Consider the following 24470-nt stretch of genomic DNA (forward strand, 5'->3'; position numbering starts at 1 on the left):
GCCGCTCGGGGCTCGGGACCCCAACTCAGACCCCAACTGCTCGCCGGGGCTCGGGCTGGCAACGTCTCACCCCCAGTCACTGCTGGGGTGGGCGGGGGGTGAGCCCCAAAGCCCCCTTCGCCCTCCTGGGGCACCCCCGGGTGCTGAGGGGCTGCACCCCGTGCTGGGAGGGGGAGGCAGCACCCCTCGTGCAGGGGCCGTGTCTGGGGGGAGGGTCTGTCCAGACAAGGTGTGTAGAGGGACGGTGACCCCAAACTGGTGCTGAGGCTGCACCAGACGCTGTTTGAGGTCCTCGGAGAAGTTTTGGGGGAAACGGTCACCCCTCAAATCCCATCCCCTCCGCCCCCCCGGGTGGGGCAGCACAGAGACGGTGGGCGCGGGGGCTCGACCTGACTGATGGAGCTGAACCAGCCAAGCCCTCCAGGGACCTCCAGAGGTGGCCCGGGCACCTGCGAGGCTCATCCTGCACAATTCTCCCCCCAGGAACGGGGCTGGTTTAACGAGTGCTGCAGGGACCAGGACCAGCTATGACCTCAGGTGTGGGGCAAAAGGACTCTCCCAACCCCCATCTGCACCTCTCCCCATCCTTTCTGCCCCCTCTGGTGAGACTCCGGGCTGGAGTTGTCCCCTCCCGCCTTGGTGACAGATGTCCCAACACCTGGGTCTGCTCCTTGGGGTTGACCTCCATCCTCTCCTCCTCCAGCGCCTCCTCACCCCACTGCAGGGGTGGGATCAGTGTGGAACTGCCACAAATCAGGGCTGACTTCTCCATCGGCTGGTGGCCCGTGGGCTTCCCCCTCGCGTCCTTGGGCGAGTGCCCAGCCCGGGGCTGGGAGGTCCGAGCATCCCGGGGCCGTCTGGAGACGGTGGCTTTGTGCCACCTCCGGGCACTGGGCTGTGCCAGGGACAGGGTGAGGGGAGCTTGGCTGGCTCTGAACGATCTGTTTGCTCTGCAGAGAGAAAAATAAACCCAGGCACGCGGGCTCCTGTAAACACCGAGCTATTTATGGGAGCGTTTGCATCCCGCAGCATCTCCTCACACCTCCCGCGCCGCGGGGAGGGAACCGATGCTCCCCCTTCGGCTGAGGCCCCGAATCCAGAGGCGAGGGGCGGGGGGGGTGTGCTCAGAACGGGGTACTGGGGTGGAAAGGGAGCCCCGAGACCCTTCGCCCCCCGGCTTCCCAGGGGGAGTGTCCTCGCAATCAGCGCCTGGCTGGGAGCGGAGCAGGAAAAGCGGCGGGTTCCTCACGGGAGTGCAATGCGGAAGCGAAGGCGGGCAGGGCCCGGCCTAATTGTATGCAAATCTCCTAAACAGAGATTAAAACCACTCCTTTTCCTTTGTGGATTTGCAGTTTGTTCTCCCCCACTGGACTCGTGCCCCTGTGCTCTTAATTCCAGCAGCTTCCCTAAAAAAAAACCCCCGGGTCGTGTCAAAAATGAGCTGCCGGGTGGGAGCCGGGCAGAGGGGGATCCCAGCTCTCCCATCATCCCGAGCAGAGTGTCCCGGGGCTTGGGAAAAGCCTGCAGAGGTTGAGAGTGGCCAAATGTTGCAGGTGGCTGAGTAGAGCCTCCTCCTGGTGGCCGTGGCATTATCCACACATCCTCTGGGACACCAGGGATGTGTCCAGGGAATGTCGGGAGTTCCTTAAAAACCCATGGAAAGAAGTTTTCCCGGTGAACACCAAGCACTGAGAAGATCTTTTGAGTTCTTGCTGGGGAGAGAAGGACAGGGAAGGATTCTTGGAAGGAGGAAAGGGGCCTGGGGGCTGCAGTGGGACGTGGTGATCCCAAAGAAGTGTTGGATGGCCACAAGTACCCACTGCCATTCCTGGCACAGTGGGAGAGGTGGGATGAAGGAGGACAAAGAGGGAGCACAAGGAGGATGAAGAGGGGACACAGTGTGGCTTCCTGCACTGGCTCCCGTGAGATGGGCACAGGCACAGGCACAGGCACAGGCACAGGCCAACTCACAGCCCGTGGCCATGGCAGGAGGGGCCGGTGTGTGCCCAGCCCGGTGCCAGTGGATGATCCGCAGGATTTGGCGTGTCGGGGCCGGCTGAGCCCGCCCTGGCGAGACCAAACCCTGACTGAACCCCCAGGGCTCGGCAGCAGCCAAGAAATGCTGTTGCAGGGAGACAAGTCAGGGCGTGGGGAGCTCAGTTCTCATCTCCACCCACCTTCCTCCGGCCTCTCCTTGGGCTCTGAGCTTCCCCCTCCTGCCTCAGGTCACCTCCAGCTCTGTGATGCCACCTCTGGGTGCTCAGGGTGAGGAGAAGTTGAGGGTTTCTCCATCATGGGGACCATCCCACAGCCCTTCTGGCCATGGAAAGGGGCCTCTTAATTAGGGAAGTTAATTAGGAGCGTGGCTGGTGCCAGCAGCACTGGGGCCATGCTTGGAGGGCTGACTGATTAATTAGGGCGAGTGACCCCCTGAATGCCACGGTCTGGTGGCTCCACACAGGATGGCACAAGGCAAAAATAGAAGGGGCAAACAAAGGGAAAACCCCAGAGCTTTTCCAAGGAGGCCTCTGCTCCCCTGGGATGCTGTGGAGCGATGCCTGTCCCAGCACCAGCCCTGGGGCCACCACTCCATGTGTGCCAAGAGCCCGGGGGGACCTCACTCGGGGCTGCTCCGAGACTTGTGCCCAGTTCCTCTCCCATTTCATGGGATGCACGGCCCTGGGAAGCCATTTGGGAAGTTTCTGTGGGGTGGTGCATCCCCACCTGGGCCTGGCAGCAGGTCCCCAACAGCAATGACACAGCAGAGCAAAAAACCCTGGGAGAGGATTTAAATCAGCAAATCCCAGAGGGTGGATGAGGGAAGGGCTGCCCTGGGGACTGACCCTTCCCACCGAGTACATCCCGGGGCAGTGCTGGAGAGCAGGGTGGCAGTGATGGAGAACAGGGTGGGAGTGATGGAGAGCAGGGTGGCAGCACTGGAGGGCAGGGTGGCAGTGATGGAGGGCAGGGTGGCAGTGATGGAGGGCAGGGTGGCAGTGATGGAGGGCAGGGTGGCAGTGATGGAGGGCAGGGTGGCAGCACTGGAGGGCAGGGTGGCAGTGATGGAGAGCAGGGTGGCAGTGATGGAGAACAGGGTGGCAGGACTGGAGAACAGGGTGGCAGTGATGGAGGGCAGGGTGGCAGTGATGGAGAACAGGGTGGCAGTGATGGAGAACAGGGTGGCAGTGATGGAGGGCAGGGTGGCAGTGATGGAGGGCAGGGTGGCAGTGATGGAGGGCAGGGTGGCAGCGCTGGAGAGCAGGGTGGCAGCGCTGGAGAGCAGGGTGGCAGCGCTGGAGGGCAGGGTGGCAGTGATGGAGAGCAGGGTGGCAGTGATGGAGGGCAGGGTGGCAGTGATGGAGGGCAGGGTGGCAGTGATGGAGGGCAGGGTGGTAATGATGGAGGGCAGGGTGGCAGCGCTGCCCGTGGTACCAAGGGAGAACCCGAGTCGCTGACGGTGCCCACGGTCACTCCCAGGACGTGTCCCGGTGCCCCCTGTCACACAGAGGTGCCACATCGAGGACCCTGCAGGTTCCCAGGCAGTGCCCAAAGAGGTCCAACCCCGCTCGGTGCTCTGTCACTCGAACTGTCACTCGCATCCTTCCCTGTGCCCTGCGGGGTCCCAGCCGGGCACTGCCCTCCCCGCCAGCCCGGGCTCCTTGGCACAGCAGGATCCTTCCTAATGGGCTTTTGTGCTTCCCCGTCAGGAACTGCTGAGCCATCACCGCGCGGAGCAGCGAACACGCCCGAGCCCGGTGCCAGCGCCCTGTGCCAGCGCCGTCTCTGGCAAGGCACTGGGGTAGGGCAAAGGGTCGGCCCCATCCCCGGGGCCCTTTCCCTCCTCGCTGCGGCGTTTTCCTCGCACGCACAGCGGTTCTTTTAACCCCGAGGGACCCCCGGGAATGTTCCCGAGCAGGGCTGGGGCCAGGAGCTGTTCCTGCCACCGCTCCGAGGGGCAGGAGGGGCTTCGACCCTTCCAGCCCTGCCAGGGGTTCCGAGGCCGCTCAAAACCCAAACCCCTTCGCCCCCAGCCCTTAAACAACCCCAGCGCTCTTTGGCCTCTCTTTTTTCAGCTGAAGTGGCCCCTGTAAGGTCAAGATGATGCTCCAGCCCCCGCGGAGGGAGGAGGGAGGTGCTGGTGTGAGGGCTCTGGAACACCCGGCAGTGAGGAGGGAATCCAGCGACTTCCCAGGAAAGGGAAGGGATAAAAAACAGGCAGTGAGGGAGGAAACTGTAAAAGGAAAAATATGGATCTGTGAGTTCGAGTTTGCTGCAAGGTGTGAATGCGGGAATTGCTTCCCCTGGTGGATCTCTGAGGTGATAAAATCATTTGCTGACTGATCTTTGGGGAAATATTTGGGAGAGGATGAAGAGCTGAGTGGGAAGAGCCCAGGGTGAGCCCCAGAGCCGGGGCTGTGGTGACCTGGGAACACCAGCCCTGCCCTCCCTGTGCTCCACAGGGGTGGTGGGAAACGAGGGTTTGGGGTGAGGGAGAAAAGGGGGGATGGAGTGACAGTGGTAGAGGGAAGGGGCTGAGAAGGGGCTGGTTCGCTGCCCCCAGGGCGGGGAGGGAGAGGTGCCCCCTCACGAAGGGCACAAAGAGAACTCTCATCTGCTGCTCCCCAGGTCTGGGTTTCTCACTTTAGCAATATGTGCCATATTTCTATTTTTAAATTCTCTGCTTTTGGCTTCCAGCTGTCACTTACAGCTCTCGACTTCGCTAAGAGAGGCTTTTTTTTCCCCACTCAGACACTCACAGGCTGTAACCACATCCCACCCTCCACGGGGAAAGCTCCTGTTCCACCTCCCTCCTGCAGCCCCTGAGCCCTGAGCTCTGCTGCTGCCCAAATTATTGCCTTCCAACCAACCTGAGCCGAATTGTTTTCCTATCCAGAAATTAAATCAGGACAGAAATTCGCAGGGCAGCTCCTCTGCGTTGTAGAAAAAGCCGTTCAAACCCTTCCCACGTTCCTAAACCCCCAGATTCCTATTTGAAAACGTGGAAAATTCCTTATCAGCAGAGGGGACCCGCCTCCCGGCCTGTTCCGCGGCTCCTCTTCCAGCTGGGATCCATCCCCCGTGGCCCTGGAGCAGCACAAACACCACTCGAAGCGTCTGAGCGCCGGCAAAAACAACCTCGCAGCCGCGATCCCCCGGGAAGGGCCCCTCCGGGACGGGGACACGGGACACGGGACACGGGACACGGGACACGGGACACGGGACATTTCTGCACTGCTCGGAGCAACGCCGGCGGTGACATTCCCACAGCTGGCTCCTTCCTCGGGGGACGCGGGGACACGAGCCCCTGCCACGAGCTCGGAGCGTGGACACGGAACCTCCTGCTGCCTTCCCACCCCCTGCTCCCGTGGGCTGGGGGGGCCGGGGGGCAGAACCCGGGGTGGGGCTCATCCAGCCCCGGTCTGGGGCTCCTCCGGCCCCTCAGGATGGATTTGTGCCCCCGGGGGTGACTCGGTGCAGCGATGCCGCAGCAGTGCCCACCCGGCCCTGGGGAGGGGATGGAGAAGTGGGGACCCTCGGTGGAGGTCGGGTGGCTGCGGGTTTTTTTGGGCGCTGAGAGCCCCCAGATGCTCTCCTGGCTCTGGGGGGAGCAGAGCAGGGGCGAGGGGGGACAGAGGCAGCGCCCTGATGGGAAAAGGCTGGGAGAGGGATGGGCTGGGGAAGCACTGGGCTGAGGGGCAGAGACCACCGACAGGTGTTGTGGGGTCCCAGATTTCCTCTTCTCACCCCCCAGGATCAGCCCTTTCCCATGGAAAAACCCTGGACGAAGCAGAGTCTCCTTCATCCGGGTGGACACGTGGGGGTGGAGCAGGGGAGGAACGTCCCTGCCGTGTCCCCTTCCCTGATGTTTTCCTGTGGGGATGAAGGAGGGTGAATCCACAGCTCACACTTCCCAAAACACCATGGGGGAGCAGGAGCTGGGATGTTGTACCTCCACTGTTTCTCTTGGATTAAAAGGGAGTTGGGAACCAGGGAACTGGGAAAGAAAAGTCCAGGAACATCCCAGGTGCACTCCAGTGTCCCCTCCAAGGGACCAGGGACCTGCCCAACCTGGGGGGCAACTGGAGCTCCCAGTTTCACCTCCCTGAATAAAAGATCTTGGAAAATCAGAGAATTCCAGGGGTTCAGCTTCCCCCTCTCCCAGACATTTCACTCCCCAAAAGCTGTGAAATCCATGGGGCCAGAGGGACCAGACGGGACACAGGCAAGAGCAGCCTGTAGGGACAGAGGAGAAAAAGAGTAAATAGAAATATTCTTAACAATAACATATTTGTCCTGCAGGAGGAATAGGGAGGGGAACCCCTCAAATCACACTCCTGCCCCTCTCAATGGGCTGTAAAGCCGGGTTGAGCCCCAAAACAAATTCCAGGGCGAGTGTGGCTCTAAGAGCTGAGGCCAAACATTCCTTCTTCGGGACAATTTCAACTCCAGATGAGCACGAAAAACGCAAAGGAAAGCGTTTCCCCCCACTTCCCCAGAGCCTCCCCTCCCCGGATTGGGATGTTTTGGCTCAAAAGATGAGCGAGGGAACCGGGACTGGGGCAGGAGCCGCAGGAAGCCAAGCCCCAGGAGCTATTTTGGGCCGCCGGGCAGGAAAAGCACCTGCTGGGGTCGTTACGCCGCGGGAAAAAACAAACCCCAGGATGTTCTCCCTTGGGGGGGGATCGGAAATAAAGAGCCGGACTCATCCCTACCGGAGAACTGGAGTCCGGGGGGACACCCCGCGGGTTTCCAGGCGCTGCTCCCGCTCCCCGGCCCCAGGGAAGGGCCGGGACCGCACCCCGGGCCCTGCGGAGGGAGCTGGGGGGGTCCTTCCCCCCCGGAAAAGAAAAGGGGGTTCGAAGGGGTCTGAGGTGATTTCTGGGCTCTGCCTCGCGTTGTGCATCCCGAAACCCGGGCTCGGCCGTGGATAACCGGGCTGCTGGTGCCCTCTCCCGTCCAGCCGCGGAGGCGGAGGGTTTCTGCATCCCTCCTGGGTCCCTCCTGCATCCCTCCTGATCCCTCCTGGATCACTCCTGCATCCCTCCTACCTCCCTCCTGATCCCTCCTGTATCTCTCCTGCCATCCGTCTTGTGTTCTTCCTGCCACCTCTGCTGCCATCCCTCCTGCATTCCTTCTGTATCCCTCCTGCGTCCCTCTTGCCTCCCTCCTGCATCCTGTCATCCCTCCTGTGTCCCTCCTTCATCCCTCCTGTATCCCTCCTTCATCCCTCCCGTGTCCCTCCCGTGTCCCTGTGCCATCCCTCCTGCCCAGAGCAGGGCACCCCGACCCTCCCCGGCCAAGGAAGGGAGGGTTTACCCTTGGTCACAACCTCATGACTCCAAAAATTTGCCTTTCCAGGCATTTTTTCCTCGCAGGGAGCCAGGGATTGCATCTGCTCAGTGGCTGAGATGGGCTGGAAGGAGCTCGGGACCCCCCAAAACGGGCCGTGGGGAGCACCTTAAAAACACCTCCCCCGTTTCTGTTCGCTACACCAAAACCCATCAGCCTTCCTCAGCCCTCCCAGCCCAAACCTCACCCAAATTCACCAAGTCTCACCCAAAATTGCACCAAGCCTCACCCAGAAATCCACCAGACCCCATCCAAATTCACCAAACCTCACCTAAAATTGCACCACTCCTCACCTAAATTCACCAAACCTCACTCAAAATTCACCAACCATCACCCCAAAATGCCCCAGTCTTCGTCTGAATTCACCAGTCCTCACCTAAATTCACCAAACCTCCCCCAAAATGCACCAAACCTCCCCCAAAATGCACCAAACCTCCCCCGGGGGGAACAGCCAGGAGCACGAGTGGGAGTCGGGGGGTTTCTGAGACTCGACCGCCCCTCGGGGGGCTGAACACGCCGGGAAGCAGGGAAATCCAGTCGGGGGGAGGGGTGCAGAGCCCTGAGGGAATTCCCGAAGGGAATTTGCAGGGTGAGGCCCCTCCGGAAGGGCCCGAGTCCCTCCCTGGGGCGCGGCTCGTGTGGCATCGCCGCTGGCACGGCCGGGGAGGGGCGGCTGCCCCTTCTCCCCTCGGGAATCCCACCCTGAAGCCACAAAATCCCCACAACCCCCCGTGCCCTGCTCACCGGGTCACCCCCTGTGTGTGGGGGGGTCACCCCTCCCTGTGCCAGCACTGGTTGTCACTTGGGGTGGGGGCGAAAAATCGGGGCAGTCACCAGTTTGTGCCCTCAAAGCCCCCGAGCAGCAGCAGCAGCCCCCGGTCAGAGCGTGGGGGGTGGAACGTGTCCCCCGTGGGGACAGGATGATGGTCACCGCCCCGGGGACAAGGCGATGGTCCCCCCCTGTGGGGACAGGGTGATGGTCACCCCCCCGGGGACAAGGCGATGGTCACCCCCGGTGGGGACAGGGTGATGGTCACCCCCGGTGGGGACAGGGTGATGGTCACCCCCCCTAAGGAAAAGCTGATGGTCACCCCCCCAGGGATCCGGGCTGGCAGCCCCCCCAGCCCCCTCCCCGCGCTGTCCCAGCCGTCCCATCCCAGGGCTGTGTCCCCTGCCGAGGGGACACTGCTGTCCCCAGGTCCCGTCCCCGGGCGCTGTGCCATCCCCCTGCCAGGACAGCTGTCCCTCGGGGGGGTCAAATGGCCGCCACATGTCGCCGCTGAATCCCTCACATTCATGGAGCTTCCTCCCAACACCCACCTGTCCCCCAGCTCCCTCCAGCCCAGACTCCCCCAGCCCGCCGAAAACGGCCCCTTGTTGACAAAGCCGAGTCCCCCCTGCCCCTGTGACACGTGCGGGGACAGCCCGGCCGTGCCACCGCGCGGGGGGGCGAGGGGCAGTCAGGGATGCCCCTGGCATGGGGCGACTGCAGAAGGGAAACCTGCTGAGGGGTCCTTTAGTGGGGTCCGGGGGGGGGATCCCTCCTCCAACTGCAGTTCGGGGCTGGGAAGGGAGAGGGAAAGGGAAAGGGAAAGGGAAAGGGAAAGGGAAAGGGAAAGGGAAAGGGAAAGGGAAAGGGAAAGGGAAAGGGAAAGGGAAAGGGAAAGGGAAAGGGAAAGGGAAAGGGAAAGGGAAAGGGAAAGGGAAAGGGAAAGGGAAAGGGAAAGGGAAAGGGAAAGGGAAAGGGAAAGGGAAAGGGAAAGGGAGGGAGGCCATGGCAGGGCAGAAACACAGGAGATTTGGTGCTGGAAGAGGGGCAGAGCTTCAGTGGGGGCAAGGAGAGAGGTCAGGGCACCCAGTATGGTCCCTGAACTGGGACAGACTGGTGTGTCAGGGCACCCAGCAGGGTCCCTGGACTGGGAGCCAGCTGGGGCACCTGGGTTGGTCTCCAAACTGGGATCCTGGCAACTGGTGAGGTCGGGGCACCACAGGAGAGTTCCTGGAATGGAACAGGATGGAGGGTCGGGGCACACAGGGGGGAGTCAGCAGAGCACCCACTAAAACCCCCAGACTGGGTCCAGTAGGTTGCTGTGCTGGCACAACCAGGATTGTCCCCAGACTGGGATCCAGAGGGCTGGGGCCGCTCAGGCCCCCAGTTGATCTCTCTGTTGATGTCTCACCCCCCTCCCAGGTCAAACTGTGGAAAAACAAAATAAAACTGTTCTCCAGCCGGATTTTACGGCTCCATCGTGATCCCTGATGGGGAAAGTGAGTCTCAGAGGCTGGACCCGCCTGGGAGGGGGGTGGGGACCGAGGGTGCTGAGCCCCGCGGGGACACGGAGCTGCAGGAGCAGCCCCATCCCACCCCCCTCCCAGCCCACCAGCGACCCAAGCTGGGCGAGTTGGCACATCCGGGCGAGGAAGGGGCTGTTGGCCGGTCCTACCACCACTGACAGACAGCAGGACACCGTCCCCCATCGCAGGACATCACCCCTCATCTCTCCCCACGGGCGGGACCCCAAACCAACCCGGAATTCCCAAGGGGATGAAACGAGGCTGGGGCTGAAGGGGGAGGCTCTGCCCCGGCCCCGGCCCGGCCCAGCAGCTGTCGCCGTCCCAAATCTCGGGCGAGCAGGCACGTCGGAAATCCCGGGTGTCGGAGGAGGGCTCTGCTCCGCATTCCTCGGCCGGGAGCGGGGACGGGGCCAAGCATCTCCCGCCGCCTGCAGCTGCTCCCAAATATGTTACGACTTGTCACGGCGGCAGGAAGGGATGTCGGGTGAGCCTGGAAAGCCAGAGGGGACACGGGACGAGGGGGTGCCCTGCCCAGTGAGGGTGGAGGATGGGTCCGACTGGAAGTGGCATTTTGGTAGGACCCCTTTCCTGCACTGAAATCCCGGTGGGATGATCCCTGGCCAGCCCCAGCCTTTCTCCCCGTCGGTACCCTCACCCTGCGGGTGTAGATGCTGCTTTGGGCACCCGATTTGCTTCACCAGTCCCTGAAGGCGGCTCTTTCTACCCTTTCCATGGAAGGAGCTCAGCCGGATCCATCCCCACCTCCAGGGCAGGGACTGCTCCGTGCGCCGAGCAGGGATGTGCTCCCGGGTACGGAACAGGGAGAACACACTGAGCACAGGCAGGGACATCCACCGGGCTACGGCACCTTCACCTGCATCCCTAAACCCGGCAAATCCGCACCATCAGCGGTGCTGGGAGAGCAGAACAACGGGGGCGGCCCCAGGGTGTCTCTGGGTCACTCTGCTCCCGGCCCCGGCCTGGCTCGGGAAGCTGCCCCGGAGGAGCCGGGACAAACCCTCCCGGCCGGGATTTTCTCAATGGACGGGTATTTTTGGCAGGGCCCGGCGGCCGTGTCGGGGTGAGCCGTCCCCGGGAGGCCTCCGGAGCCGGGGGGGGAAGGTCACCCCGTGACGGATCGCAGCACGTTCTGCCCGGGGCTCGCACAGCGTCGCCTTTGTGCTGCCTCGCAGCCGCCGCCATCGATCACGGGCTAACCTGACAGCCGGCAGCGCTGCCCTAATCCCCCGCCCGCTCCCGCGCACCCGGGCACCGCCGGCAGCCGCCCCGGGCACCCCAAACACCGGCAAAGGCCGCCTTGTCCCCCCAGCAGGTGCCTTTGGGGTGCCCAGGGTGGTGTGGGCCGTGCTGGGAGCTCCCCCATCAGCCCAGAGGTCCCTGGGTGGTGGCTGCTTGCCCGGCGATTATCCCTGATTTGACACCAACCGGGATGATCCTGCCGGACCCACAGACCCCGCTGTGCCCCTGCCATGCCCAGGCTCGGGGTCATCCTTGGCACAGAGGGGCTGATGGAGCTGCTGGGCTGCAGCTGGGCGGGCACAGGGTTATCCCAGCACAGCGTTATCCCAGCACAGCGTTATCCCAGCACAGCGTTATCCCAGCACAGCGTTATCCCAGCACAGGGTTATCCCAGCACAGGGTTATCCCAGCACAGCGTTATCCCAGCACAGCGTTATCCCAGCACAGGGTTATCCCAACACAGCGTTATCCCAGCACAGCGTTATCCCAGCACAGGGTTATCCCAGCACAGCGTTATCCCAGCACAGGGTTATCCCAGCACAGGGTTATCCCAACACAGGGTTATCCAGCACAGGGTTATCCCAGCACAGGGTTATCCCAGCACAGCGTTATCCCAGCACAGGGTTATCCAGCACAGGGTTATCCCAACACAGGGTTATCCCAGCACAGGGTTATCCCAGCACAGCGTTATCCCAGCACAGCGTTATCCCAGCACAGCGTTATCCCAGCACAGGGTTATCCCAACACAGGGTTATCCCAACACAGGGTTATCCCAGCACAGGGTTATCCCAACACAGCGTTATCCCAGCACAGGGTTATCCAGCACAGGGTTATCCCAGCACAGCGTTATCCCAGCACAGGGTTATCCCAGCACAGGGTTATCCCAGCACAGGGTTATCCCAACACAGGGTTATCCAGCACAGGGTTATCCCAGCACAGGGTTATCCCAGCACAGCGTTATCCCAACACAGGGTTATCCCAGCACAGCGTTATCCCAACACAGCGTTATCCCAGCACAGGGTTATCCAGCACAGGGTTATCCCAGCACAGCGTTATCCCAGCACAGGGTTATCCCAGCCCAGGGTTATCCCAACACAGGGTTATCCCAGCCCAGGATTATCCCAATGCAGCATTATCCCAACGCAGCATTATCCCAGCTCCCACAGCATGGGATGAGACCCCCAGGAGGAGCTGGAGCAAGTGCAGGTGCTGGGGCCGCCACCCCAGTGCAGTCCCTGTTCCCCCAGTGCCCATCACACGCTGGCTCTGGGTGCCCTGCTGCCCTTGAGCTGTCCCCTGCCTCCTCTGTCTGCTCAACTGTGGGGACATGGTGGCCTTGGTGGCCTTTGGGGGCTGGCTCGACCCACAGCTCCTGGGCAGGGACAGGTGACATCCAGCCCCTGTCCCCTGGTGCTCCCCCTGTTTACAAAGTGCAAATGCTTGGCCTTCCCTTGTCCGGGTCCAACACACCCTGTTATGTCACCCCCGTGTCCCTCAGGCTCCAAAGATGTCCCTGCAGTTCAGAAAAGCTCATTTATGAGGTGGGGTTGGGGTGGTCCTACAGGCTCCCCTCACCCAGGGGCTCACCAGGATCGTGCCCACCAGTAAGTGCCACCAACAAAGGTCCCCATGAGTGAGTTAAGTTGCCTCACATGACAATGACAAGCTGATGTGAAGCTCTTGGGCCCAGGTTATCCTCTCTTAACACCTTCACACCTTCCATGGGCTCCTCTGCTCGCTCTCAGGGATGAATCCTGACTCTTCCCAACTGTTTCAGTGCTTTTCCCTCAGCAAGACCCAAGCTGACGCTCCGATTTCTTTCCTTCTGGAGGATTTTGGGGTTTGATTGACCCTGGGGAACCCAGGGGTTGTGCCAAGGGTGAACCTCGAGGCTGTGGGTCCTGCTTTCCTTGGTGCAGACTTTCACAGATGTTAAAGCCACGGGGACAGCAAATCACCAGGGTTGGGACCCCAGGAGAGCTGGAATCAGGGTGAGGGAGTGTCATAAACCTCCTAGACCCAAAAAAGTCACTTCAGAGGGAGAAAAGTATCGTGGTGGGTTCCAAAAAGTCCAGAAATCAACCCAAAGTGAGCAAGGGTGCTGGTGGCAGGCACAGGGAATGTGTTGTGGCACAACCTCTCCAGGGAGGGGGGATTTGGGGAAGGAAAATCCCGGCAGGGTTGGCCCTGCACTTTGCTGACATTCTTTCCACTGACCGATCCCTCAGTTGGAATCTGGCCTGGAGCAGGAATAGGAGGAGATGGGAGACGATTTCTGACGTTCCTGATGGAAAAAAAAATCCCCTCTGAATTAAAGATAAAGCTGGAGATGTGGTCAAGTGGTTGGAATCGGCAGGGAAGGGCTGGGGGTGTGTTGAAATCCCACCCACACTGCTGCTGCCACTGGTTGTGCCTCAGTTTCCCCATCGGGAATGTGGGAGCAATGTGTCTTTTCTGGGAAAGGGCTGTGTCAGGAGGGCATTGTGGCTTTGGTTATCCACAGGGACAGAGGTTGGGGCAGGAGACCAGGCGGGATGGAGGAGGTCCAGCCCAGCCAGGCTCTGCTGGAGACATGTGGGAGAAGGTGTCCTTTGGCTTTGGTTCATGGGAGAAGCCACAAGTGTGGATTTGGTGACAAAAATGTGATGGACTCAGCCGGGCACATTCAGGGAGCCCACGGTGGAGGAAAGGTTGGGCCTGGCACCTCCTGCCCGCTCCTGCCTGCCCCATTCCTGCAGGACAGGCAGCCGGGACAGCAGCTGGCACAGGGACAGCCCTGGGGATTGGGCTGGACCCCGGGGTGCTCCCTGTGCTGGGATATCCCTCCCGGGGCTGGATTCCTGCTCTCCCCCACGGCTGCAGCAGCAGTGGGGTCAGGGCTCCACGCACCAGCGGGATGGGGCCATGGGGAACATGGGACAGAGCGGGATCGAGAGGTGGGGATGTGGAGCAGTGGGAATGCTGTGCCAGTGTCAGATGTGACCGCAGGGAAGGCCCCGGGGTTGAGGGGCACACGAAGGGATGAGGAGGATGAAGGGGTGAGGGTGCCCGGACCCCGTGGGTTCCCCCAGCCCGGTCATAACTGAAGGGACCAGATGAGGCAGGAATTCCAGGGGGGAGCTGGCATTCCTTCCAGCCGCCGGCCCCGCTGGCACCCGGGGCTCACACAAAGCCCTCGTTCAGGGGGTGGCCGAGCCGCCCCCCCGCCGTGCCAGCCCCCCCGCAGCCCCCCCAGCGCCGGGCACTGTAATCCCCGTGGGGAGAGCACATGAAATCAGACGGACAAGTTTTGATGTGAGGCAGCAGCTTAGGCCGGGCTCAGGTTTCCTTTAGGTTTTCTATATTTATCTCCGTGATTTAATGCCAGCGCCGGGGTTTAAATGGCACCGAGCAGTTGGCGCGGGGAGAGGGAACAGCCGTCCCCGAGCCGCACACACGTCCCGGAGCCCCCCGAGCGCCCATGGAGCTCTTCGAGACCAACCCTTACTTCTTCCCGGAGCAGAGGTTTTACGACGGGGAGAATTTCCTGGGCTCCCGCTATGAGCCGGCGGCGTTCCCCGAGCGCGCCGAGGCCTCCCTGTGCCCCGAGGGCAGGGCGGCTCTGGAGGAGAAGGACTCGGTGGGCGAGCACTGCCCCGGGCAGTGCCTGCCCTGGGCCTGCAAGGTGTGCAAGAGGAAGACGGTGTCCATGGACCGGCGCAGAGCGGCCACGCTGCGGGAGAAGCGGCGGCTCAAGAAGGTGAACGAGGCGTTCGAGGCGCTGAAGCGCAGCACCCTCCTGAACCCCAACCAGCGGCTGCCCAAGGTGGAGATCCTGCGCAGCGCCATCCAGTACATCGAGCGGCTGCAGAGCCTGCTCAGCTCCCTCAACCAGCAGGAGCGGGAGCAGCGGGAGCTGCGCTTCCGCCCCCAGCCCGCGGTGAGCGGCACCCGGGGCCGGGGGGGCACGGGGGAGGGAGGACACGGGGGTGGGGAGGGAGGGGGGTGCCCTGGGGGGGATACCCGACGGGGGGGATGCCCCACTGATGGGGGTGGTGGTCTATAGGGGTACTGCCTAATGGGGGTGGTGGTCTATGGGGTGATGGTCTATAGGGGTACTGCCCAATGGGGGTGGTGGTCTATGGGGTGATGGTCTATAGGGGTACTGCCCAATGGGGGTGATGGTCTATGGGGTGATGGTCTATAGGGGTACTGCCCAATGGGGGTGGTGGTCTATGGGGTGATGGTCTATAGGGGTACTGCCCAATGGGGGTGGTGGTCTATGGGGTGATGGTCTATGGGGTGATGGTCTATAGGGGTACTGCCCAATGGGGGTGATGGTCTATGGGGTGATGGTCTATAGGGGCACTGTCCAATGGGGGTGATGGTCTATGGGGTGATGGTCTATGGGGGTACTGCCCAATGGCGGTGACACCTCATCGGGTTTCGTTGGATGGGGTGATGCCCTGTGGGGTGATGGTCTATAGGGGTACTGTCTAATGGGGGTGATGATCTATGGGGTGATGCCCCATGGGGTGATGGTCTATAGAGGTACTGCCCAGTGGGGGTGATGATCTGTGGGGTGATACCCTGTGGGGTGATGGTCTATAAGGGTGCTGCCCAGTGGGGGTGATGCCTCATGGGGTTTTGCTGGATGGGGGTGATGCCTCACGGACGGGGGTGATGCTCTGTGCAGGTACTGCCCAGTGGGGGTGATGATCTGTGGGGTGATGCCCTGTGGGGTGATGGTCTATAAGGGTGCTGCCCAGTGGGGTTTTGCTGGATGGGGGTGATGCCTCACGGATGGGGGTGATGCTCTGTGCAGGTACTGCCCTGTGGGGGTGATGCTCTAGGGGGTGATGCCCCATGGGGTGATGCTCTAGGGGAGTGATGCTCTATGGGGGATATAGGTTGTACCCTATGGGGGTGACACTCTATGGCAGTGACAATGCTCTGTGGGGTGATGTTCTATGGGGGATCTGCCCAAAGGGGGTGATGCCTGATGGGGGTGATACTGTTTGGGGGTGACACTCTACATGGGTGATGCCATATGGGATTGATACTCTATGGGGACAGTGCCCTTGGGAGGCTATGCCCTATGGGGGTGACACTATGGGGGTGACAATGCTCTGGGGGTAATGCCCTATGGGGGTGACTCTCTCTGGGGGGTAGGGCTCTGTGGGATGATGCTCTATGGGGTGACGTCATTTAGGGGTGAGCCTCTATGGGGGTGATGCCTGATGTGGGGGATGCCATTCGGGGTGACAATGCTCTGTGGGGGTGATGCCGCTCGGGGTGACACTGTGTGGGGGTGATGCTGTAGGGGAATGCTGCTCTATGGGGACATTGCTCTATGGGGCTGATGTTCTGTGGGGGTGATTCTCTGTGAGGACGATGCCCTATGGGGACGATGCCCTATGGGGGTGACACTGTGGGGTTGATGCTCTGTGGGATGGTGCTTTATGGAGGGTGATGCCATTTCAGGGTGACACTGCTATAGGGGAGTGATGCTCTGTGGGGACATTTGCTCTATGGGGGTGATGTTCTACGGGGGTGACCCTCTGTGAGGGTTATGCTGTATGGGGACAATGCCCTATGGGGATGATGCCATAGGGGGGTGATTCTCTCTGGGGACATTGCTCTCTGGGGACATTGCTCTGTAGGGACATTGCTCTGGGGGGTTGTTCTCTATGGGGGTGACTCTCTATGAGGACAATGCCCTATGGGGATGATGCCATAGGGGAGTGATTGTCTGTGGGGACATTGTTCTGTAGGGACATTGCTCTGGGGGGTTGCTCTCCATGGGGTTGTTCTCTATGGGGTTATTCTCTATAGGGACAATGCCCTATGGAGGCAATGCCATAGGGGAGTGATTCTCTATGGGGTTGTTCTCTATGGGGACAATGCCCTATGGGGTGATGCCATAGGGGACTGATTGTCTATGGGGACATTGCTCTATGGGGTTGTTCTCTGTGGGGTTGTTCTCTATAGGGCCAATGGGGCCACTGCTTTGTGAGAGACACGTGCCTGGGCCTGGGAGGGATCACACAGGTGAAAATGAAAGGAGTAACATTAAAGTAAACTAAACCAAACTAAATTAAAATAGCACAGAGTGAAATAGTTAAATCCATAACATGAAAAATAAATATAGAAATAAAAGTTAAATAAAAACATAAACTGCAAAAATCGAAGCATAAAATGTAAATAAAATAAAATAACGCTTTGAGGAATATTTTCAGCTGCCCTCTGGTTCCTGGGGGAGGGCTGGGTGTGCACTCTGAGCCTTTGGAAATGGGAAGGTATGGAGGGCTATAGGTACAGATGACACAGGTGGAGATCAGAGATACAGATCTATAGACAGATGATATAAATATATGTATATGATATATATAGGTGACATAAATATTGATATAGATTACATAGATATATAACAGATATATATAAATGTTATGGATATAGATATATAGAGAGAGATAAATATAGAGATAAATTATGTATAGATATAGATAATTTGTATGTAGATAATGTAGATATGGGTATAAATGTCATAGATAAAATAGAGATATTTAGATGTATATGTAGATACAGACAAAGAGAGATATAGAGATAGATGATATAGAGACAGAGGGACTTTATAAGATATGATGAATGATGATGAATCCCAGAGATTCACCTGCTTCAGACTCAGGGACTTAAGGACCAAAGCAGCAGGAACCAGTAACCCAACATTTAATGCTGAATAAAGGACTGGAAAAGCTTTCAGGCCCCATCCTCTTCCACATTCTCAGGACTTCTCAGTATCCACTTGGATGCCAGAATCCAATTTCCACTTCCCAGGGTCCACTTGGGTTTGGGGGGAGTTGGTGGCAGTCCCTGCAAAGGTGTCCAAAACTGTGTCACTTCTGTCCTGAGCTGCCCCTTCTCCCAGGGGGGATGCAAAAGCCAATATTTTTTTGGGGAAAAAAGTCATATCTGTAAGAGTTTCCTGCTTCAGCAGGAAATAAAGGCAAGTGTTATTTAATTATCCTGTGCTGCCATGAGCTCGTGGACCCTAAGTGCCATTTCTGGGGCCGCTACGAAGAGCTGGGCCCTTGGGGTTGCTCCCAGAAATCCCATTTTGGGTTTTACCCGAGCTGGCATCCACTCCTGGATAAAGACACACTCCAAAACAAGTTCATTCTGAGCTCCCATTTCTCAAGCTGTCAGCTTTTTTCTGGGAAACAACCACCAAGCCCCAAGCCCACAAATCAAACTGCCAAAAGCTCTTTCCCAGGGACCCCCGCGGGGTGGCCCGAGGGAGTCCCTTTTTGTGGGCCTGACAAGGTGATTTTCAGCAAAAAGCTGTTTTGCCCAAGGCCATTTGTGCATCTCCAGCCCTTTCTCTGAGTAAAGAGACACCTTTTGACCCGCAGTGAGCAGGTGGCCCCGTTTCTCTGTGCCCAGGGCCCAAAAAGGAGGTTTTCCAGCCCCAATGGATCCCGGGGGTCACGGACACTGTTGGATCCTCTGGCTGTTCTGCAGGTGTGGAGGGATGTTCTCACCTCCACAGGGGTGTTTTGTTGAGCTGGCTGGGCAGCCTGGGGTGGTTTGGGGGCGGCTGCTGGGGCTGGAGGAGGTGACACCCATGGTTGGCATCTCAACCCCTCACAGGCGACCAGCGAGTGCGGATCTGGCCGCTCGTCCTGCAGCCCCGAGTGGAGCACCCAGCTGGAGTTTGGCACCAACCCTGCAGGTAAAGAAGGTCCTCCTCACCTGGCTGTGCCACCCCACAGCCTCCCTGGGCTCTGGAGGGAGTGAGGACAGTGGGGGACACCCCAACACAACACTGAGCCAACCCCCCCCCAGACAGAGGAGCAAAGGAGGGAAGGAGCCTTGTCCTTCTCTCCCACCCCACTGCTGCAGAGGGGGGAGCTCAGTAATCCTCCAGCACCTCCTTGGCTCAATTCTCAGCAAATTCAGGCTTCTCCAAGCCCTGATTTCACCAAGACACCAAATTATGGGAGCCGAGAAACTGCACTGCAGCAGCCCGGGGTCCTGGTGGCTTCACCCCCAGCAAGGCTCATCCCTGGGCATCCCTCGATCCCTCCCTTAGAGAGCTGGGGAAACAGAGGGGAATGAGGATCCTCAGAGTCTTCTCCATCCCAGAAAGGGCGGGTGGGGGGGGGGGGAAAGGGAGAGGGATGAAGACAATCATAGCTGGATCCCTCCCAGAAAAAGGGCTGGGGAAGAGGATGAGGGTGAGCAGAGGCAGCTCCATCCCAGAAAGGGCTGTGGTGCTGAGCATCCCTGAGGATCTCGGAGCATTCCTGGGGATCTCAGAGCACTCCTGAGGGTCTTGGAGCCTTGCTGAGGATCTCTGAATGTTGCTGAGGATCTCGGAGCATTCCTCGGGATCTCTGAGCACTGCTGAGGATCTCTGAGTGTTGCTGAGGGTCTGTGACTCTTGCTGAGGATCTCTGAGCATCTCTGCCTCAGGCTCCCCTTCCCTCCCCACTCCCCTTCTGCAGTTGCTGATCATTTTTCCATGATTACAGTTATTTCCACTCCCCCCCCCCCCCCCCCCGCCAACCAAATCCACCTGTTATTTTCCCCAGAAGGCAGAAACTTAAATCTGGTTTTCCAGCAGAGAATAAAACCTTAAAACTGTCCAAAAATGCCACCCCTTGTTGCTCTCTCATCCTTCCCCAGGGTGGGAGCTGGGAGCAGGTCCCACTCTGGCCACGGGAGGGACCACAAGGTCATAGAATTGTGAAACAGAAGCAGCAAATTCAGGTCGGAGAAGACCTTTAGGATCATCAACCTGCACCACCACTAAACCCCGTCCCCCGCGGAGCCGGGAGCTGTCTCCCAGCTCGGGGTGCCTGTCCCCAGCGGTGTCATCCCCCCGTTGCTCCCCCAGATCCCCTCCTGGCCGAGGAGGCGGCGGAGGAGCGCGACCTGCCCTCGCTGTCCTCGCTCGTGGAGAGCATCGCCGGGGACGGCGCGGCCGCGACCTTCCGGGAGGAGCGGGGCCAGAACTGAGCCGGCACCGACTCCCGGGGCCGGGAGAGAGGCGCTGGAAGGGTCCGGCCGCCGGGAATCACAGTCACCCCTCCGGCAGCGCTGGAACCGCTCGCCTCCTCCCCGCTGCCCGCGGAACGCTCCCGCCCGGCCCGGGAACGAGACCGGGACAGGTGGGATGTTGGCAGTGCCCAGTCCTTGGCGCCGGGCTCTGCTCTGCTCCCCAGTTTGGGGGTTTTGGGGGCCAACGTGTGTGCTGGGTTCGCTTTGCTGGTGTTTTTTCCCAGATGCTCCTTGACCAAGGGCTCTCTCCGACCCGGAGCCTGCCCCGCCTTTTCTACTCAGCGCTGTGTGCAGTTGCCATTTAGGGGTTCGGTTTTTTAATTATTATTTTTGCTAACTTATTTGGATTTTTTTTTTTTTTTTAATAAAGGCATTCTTGTTTGGACTGCTTGGGGTTTTCCTTTAGTGCTCTTCCCCTTTGTGCAGGATGCCCCAATTCCCAGGTCGGAGTTTTTCCATATCAGAAAATCCAGCTGGACCTCGGTGCAGTCACTCAGGTGGGAACTGGTTGTGCCACTTTTAAATCAGCCCTTGAGAGACCAGTGGTTTGAGACCCCCAGCAGCTGGGGCTCAGCCCTGTACACCCCAAGGCTCCTGAGGGGGCTAAAGATTCATGGTATTTTTAATTTGGCCTCTAGAAAGAAGGCTCGAGCCCAGCACTGTTTTAAAATCCTGTTTATTGGAACACACATACATCCTTTCCTGACCCGATTCAGGGTTTGGAGTCCATGCAGTACCAATAATATGACGAAAGAAATAGGGCATCGATATAAAGGGCTCACTGACTCTTCAAATTAAAAAAATATTTAATACTGTATTAGGCAAATAATACACCGAAAAGACGCCGTGACTGTAGAGCCTCTCAGATATTGCACTTCCAGACAGCACATGATAAGTATAAGGTCATTCCAGCCATCAATAAATATCACATCAGAAATAGGGGCCACACAAGGCAAACGTGGCATGAGGAGACGAAGAGATCCTACCCTACAGGGGGGAGAAATGGGAAGAGTTAAGAGTCTCCTGGATTGATCCCCGCCCGTAGCCTGGAGGCAGGAGGGGAGAGCATCTCCTCTGCACCTGGGGGGGAATGGGTGGGCACATCCCTGGGGGGGCTCTGGGTGCTCCCGTGCGTCCCCCCGGGCCCCCAAGGAGGGTCCCCCTCTCCCGTGGGTGCCGGCACCGTCCCGGCACCGTCCCGGCACGGAGCCAGAGCGGGCAGTGCCAGCCCTTCCCACGCAGCCCTGTCAGGCAGGCACGGCCCCCCCGCTCCGGGGGCACCCCACAGCACCAAAATGAGCACCTGGGCAGTCACCGCCCTCCTCACCCCCACGGCCCCACCCCACACCGCACCGGCCCTGGCACTGCCCCCGGGGCAGCCCCTGCCCGGCACGAGCCTGAGTCCGCCTCGGCTCCGAGTCCTGTGGGCAGCAGCATCCCCACGCCCGGGGCTCGGGCGGGTCGGCCCACGGGGGATTGGCACCATGACCCAGGCGGGAGAAAGGGTCCCAAAGGTCACAGCCCGCTCTTTAGGGCGTCTCTGTGGCCCCACGGGGTGGCCCCGCGCTGGGATGGCCCCTGGAGCACATCCCCAGCCCGGGCAGCGAGGGCAGGGCGGGTGGGCAGGCCGGGGGTGGGAGCCACGGGGGGTGCGGCGGGTTCACAAGCAGGAGGGACAGGTCCTGGTCGGTCCAGAGCAGTGAAACTGCAGCTTCTGGAGGGTCGGGCTGAGGGACAGGCACGGGCTGGGCTCTTGTCCTGAAAGGCAGCCAGCATGGGGCCACTCGAGAGCGGGGATGTGCTGAGGAACAGAGCGGGAGGGGTCCTGTGAGAGGGGTGGCTCGACCCCAACAAACCCAGTGGGAGCAGCCAATGATCCTCCTGGCACAGGAGAACCACGAACCCACGAGTACAGCGGGGATCCCAGGAGCCTCTCAAAGTGCTTGACCACCCTTCCCTCACCTCCCACCTAGAATTGCACCCTGGGGGTCCCCAGCGGAGCTGGACAAGCCAGGGATGGACAGAGCGCCCGGGGTTGGGATGCAGAGATTCCCTCCCGCCTCTCCTCGGGGTCCCGAGAGCCTCAGGCAGCAGCTCCCCCACCACTGAGCTCTCCACAGTCCCCCATGGCCAGGCAGACCTTGGAGCAGGCAGCCAGCCTGGCTCCTGCCCTGCTCTGTGCCCACCCAGCTCCGAGGCCTCGCTCCCCTCACACTCACCCGGGCCGGGGGTCCCGTCTCGCTGACCCTCAGCACGAGTACGTCCGCACTGTGGAGGTCTCCAGCCTCGGTGACCCAGAGGCACCAACTGGGAGGGAGCCAAAGAGCAAAGCAATGGGTGACTGCTCCAACCAGCCCTCAGCTCCCCCAAAAACCGCCCCGTTCACTCAGCAGAGCCTGTGCCCTGCAGCCACAGGTCAAGGGCCAAAGGAAGGGGAGTGTTTGGCCAGGCCCGGTGCTCTCAAAGCTCCAGGGTATTTGGGAAGTGGCCTCTTGCCATCCCTATTTCTGGGCAGCTCCCTGTGTCCGGGTGGGATCCTGTCCCAGGCTTCGCTGCCCTCAGCCAGGTGGGAATTGCAGCTTCCAGGGATGGAGTGGGAAAGGTTGAAGAGAAGTTTGACCCAAACTGCTGGATGGGAAACTGTGACATTGGAGCCAACCCGGAGGCAGGAGGAGAGCTGAGCCTGGGGTTTGGAGTTGGGAGGTGAAGGCACAACTGTCCAGTTTTTCATTCCCCCCCTCATTTCCAAGCCTGCTGACACCAGCTCTGCTCCACTGGGGATGTGACACATGGTTTGGGACGGGGGGACCAGGATGCCTGGCCCAAGGGACAGAGGCTGGAGCTTCTGCCTCCCTACAGCTCTGGAAGGGACCAGGATACCTGGAAGGAAGGAGCTGTGTGGTGGTGGGGCAGAGCCTGGGACACGTGTGCTCAGGAACAACACCCAGCTCCAGCAGCAGAGCAGCCAGAGGGTCCCCGCAGGCCCTGCCAGTCTTGGGCAAATGGAGCTGGTCCATCCAGGCCCCTTGGGGAGGATTCCAAAGGGCAGGAGGGACAAGGCTGGGCTGCTGCACCCTGACAGTCCCAGGGTTACCCCACCAGGCTCAGGCCTGGATGCCAAACCCAGGGTGACACAGCCCCATTTCACCCCCCAGTCCAGCCCATCCCTTTTCTGTGTGGTTCAAAACCAAGAAATAACATAGGAGTGAAAGAACCTCCTGGAAAAAACATTTACAGCAGCCAGGGGCTCAGAGATCACCTGGACTGAGCATCTTGGGTGAGCAGGAAGCCTTTCTCCTCTCCCACTGCCTTTCCCTTTCCCCTTTCCCTCTCCCTATTGTCTTGTCTCTTTTCCTGTCCTTTCCCCTTCCCTTCCCCCTTCCCTTCCCTTCCCTTCCCTTCCCTTCCCTTCCCTTCCCTTCCCTTCCCTTCCCTTCCCTTCCCTTCCCTTCCCTTCCCTTCCCTTCCCTTCCCTTCCCTTCCCTTCCCTTCCCTTCCCTTCCCTTCCCTTCCCTTCCCTTCCCTTCCCTTCCCTTCCCTTCCCTTCCCTTCCCTTCCCTTCCCTTCCCTTTCCCCTTCCCTTTCCCCTTCCCTTTCCCTTCCCTTCTTTTCCCCTTTCCTTTCCCTTTCCCTTTCCCTTTCCCTCTCCCTATTGTCTTGTCTCTTTTCCTGTCCTTTCCCTTTCCCTTTCCCTTCCCTTCTTTTCCCCTTCCCTTTCCCCTTCCCCTTCCCTTTCCCTTTCCCTTTCCCTTTCCCTTTCCCTTTCCCTTTCCCTTTCCCTTTCCCTTTCCCTTTCCCTTTCCCTTTCCCTTTCCCTTTCCCTTTCCCTTCCCTTCTTTTCCCCTTCCCTTCCCCCTTCCCTTTCCCTTCCCCCTTCCCTTTCCCTTTCCCTTTCCCTTTCCCTTTCCCTTTCCCTTTCCCCTTCCCTTTCCCTTTCCCTTTCCCCTTCCCTTTCCCTTTCCCTTTCCCTTTCCCTTTCCTTTTCCCTTTCCCTTTCCCTTTCCCTTTCCCTTTCCCTTTCCCTTTCCCTTTCCCTTTCCCTTTCCCTTTCCCTTTCCCTTTCCCTTTCCCTTTCCCCTTCCCTTTCCCTTTCCCTTTCCCTTTCCCTTTCCCTTTCCCTTTCCCCTTCCCTTTCCCCTTCCCCTTCCCTTTCCCTCCCCACCCTCCCCACTCCCCCCATTCCCCCCGAGCCTCTGGGGACTCAGAGCACCCCGTGGGGGAAGGGTTGTCGCACCTTCTGGGGGCATTTTCTTGGGAGGGGCGGCGGGGGGTGGCAGTGGCACGAGGCTGGTGACGCGGAAGCCGGCGGGGAGGGTCTCTGCGGAGCCGCTCAGCAGGTTGATGCTGTGCACGTCCCGCGGGCGGAAGCGCTTCCGCCACGACGGCGTCCGGCGGAACGTCTTGTCATCGCCCTGAGGGACACAGAGGGGCCTGGGCACGGGACCTCGGCCTGGGGAGGCACCGGCACTGCTGCCACCCCACGGGGGTGTGCCCGGCCTGGCTGACCCCTGACCCGTAGGACA

At 60.0% G+C, this 24470-nt stretch overlaps 3 protein-coding genes across 7 annotated transcripts in view; 1 reads left to right on the forward strand and 2 right to left on the reverse strand.

Annotated features, from left to right (window-relative positions):
• Positions 1–2788: 2788 nt before the first annotated feature.
• Positions 2789–3517, reverse strand: LOC127480402 (hepatitis A virus cellular receptor 1). The gene has a single exon (XM_051808519.1). It carries the CDS (start codon positions 3515–3517, stop codon positions 2789–2791), a length of 729 nt encoding a protein of 242 aa, XP_051664479.1.
• A 10764-nt stretch (positions 3518–14281) lies between these two features.
• Positions 14282–20308, forward strand: MYOG (myogenin). The gene is made up of 3 exons (XM_051808790.1): positions 14282–14824; positions 18535–18616; positions 19784–20308. The coding sequence occupies exons 1-3, from the start codon at positions 14366–14368 to the stop codon at positions 19903–19905; spliced, it is 663 nt and encodes a 220-aa protein (XP_051664750.1). The 5' UTR covers positions 14282–14365; the 3' UTR covers positions 19906–20308.
• A 299-nt stretch (positions 20309–20607) lies between these two features.
• The window catches only part of PPFIA4 (PTPRF interacting protein alpha 4), a 37791-nt gene continuing 33928 nt past the window's right edge, over positions 20608–24470 (reverse strand). For 4 of the 5 annotated variants that reach the window (XM_051808723.1, XM_051808721.1, XM_051808724.1 and 1 more), the window contains 3 exons: positions 24182–24359; positions 22167–22254; positions 20608–21748 (listed from right to left, as the gene is read on the reverse strand). In XM_051808723.1, coding sequence (XP_051664683.1) covers positions 22196–22254; positions 24182–24359 — 237 coding nt within the window. In that variant the 3' untranslated portion in view covers positions 20608–21748; positions 22167–22195. The remainder of the gene's footprint in view (positions 21749–22166; positions 22255–24181; positions 24360–24470) is intronic. The other variant, XM_051808722.1, reaches the window with a different exon arrangement.

This window comes from Manacus candei, unplaced genomic scaffold (assembly GCF_025592945.1).
Source record: "Manacus candei isolate 608988 ecotype Guabito, Panama unplaced genomic scaffold, ASM2559294v1 h1tg000073l, whole genome shotgun sequence".
NCBI classification, from domain to species: domain Eukaryota; kingdom Metazoa; phylum Chordata; class Aves; order Passeriformes; family Pipridae; genus Manacus; species Manacus candei.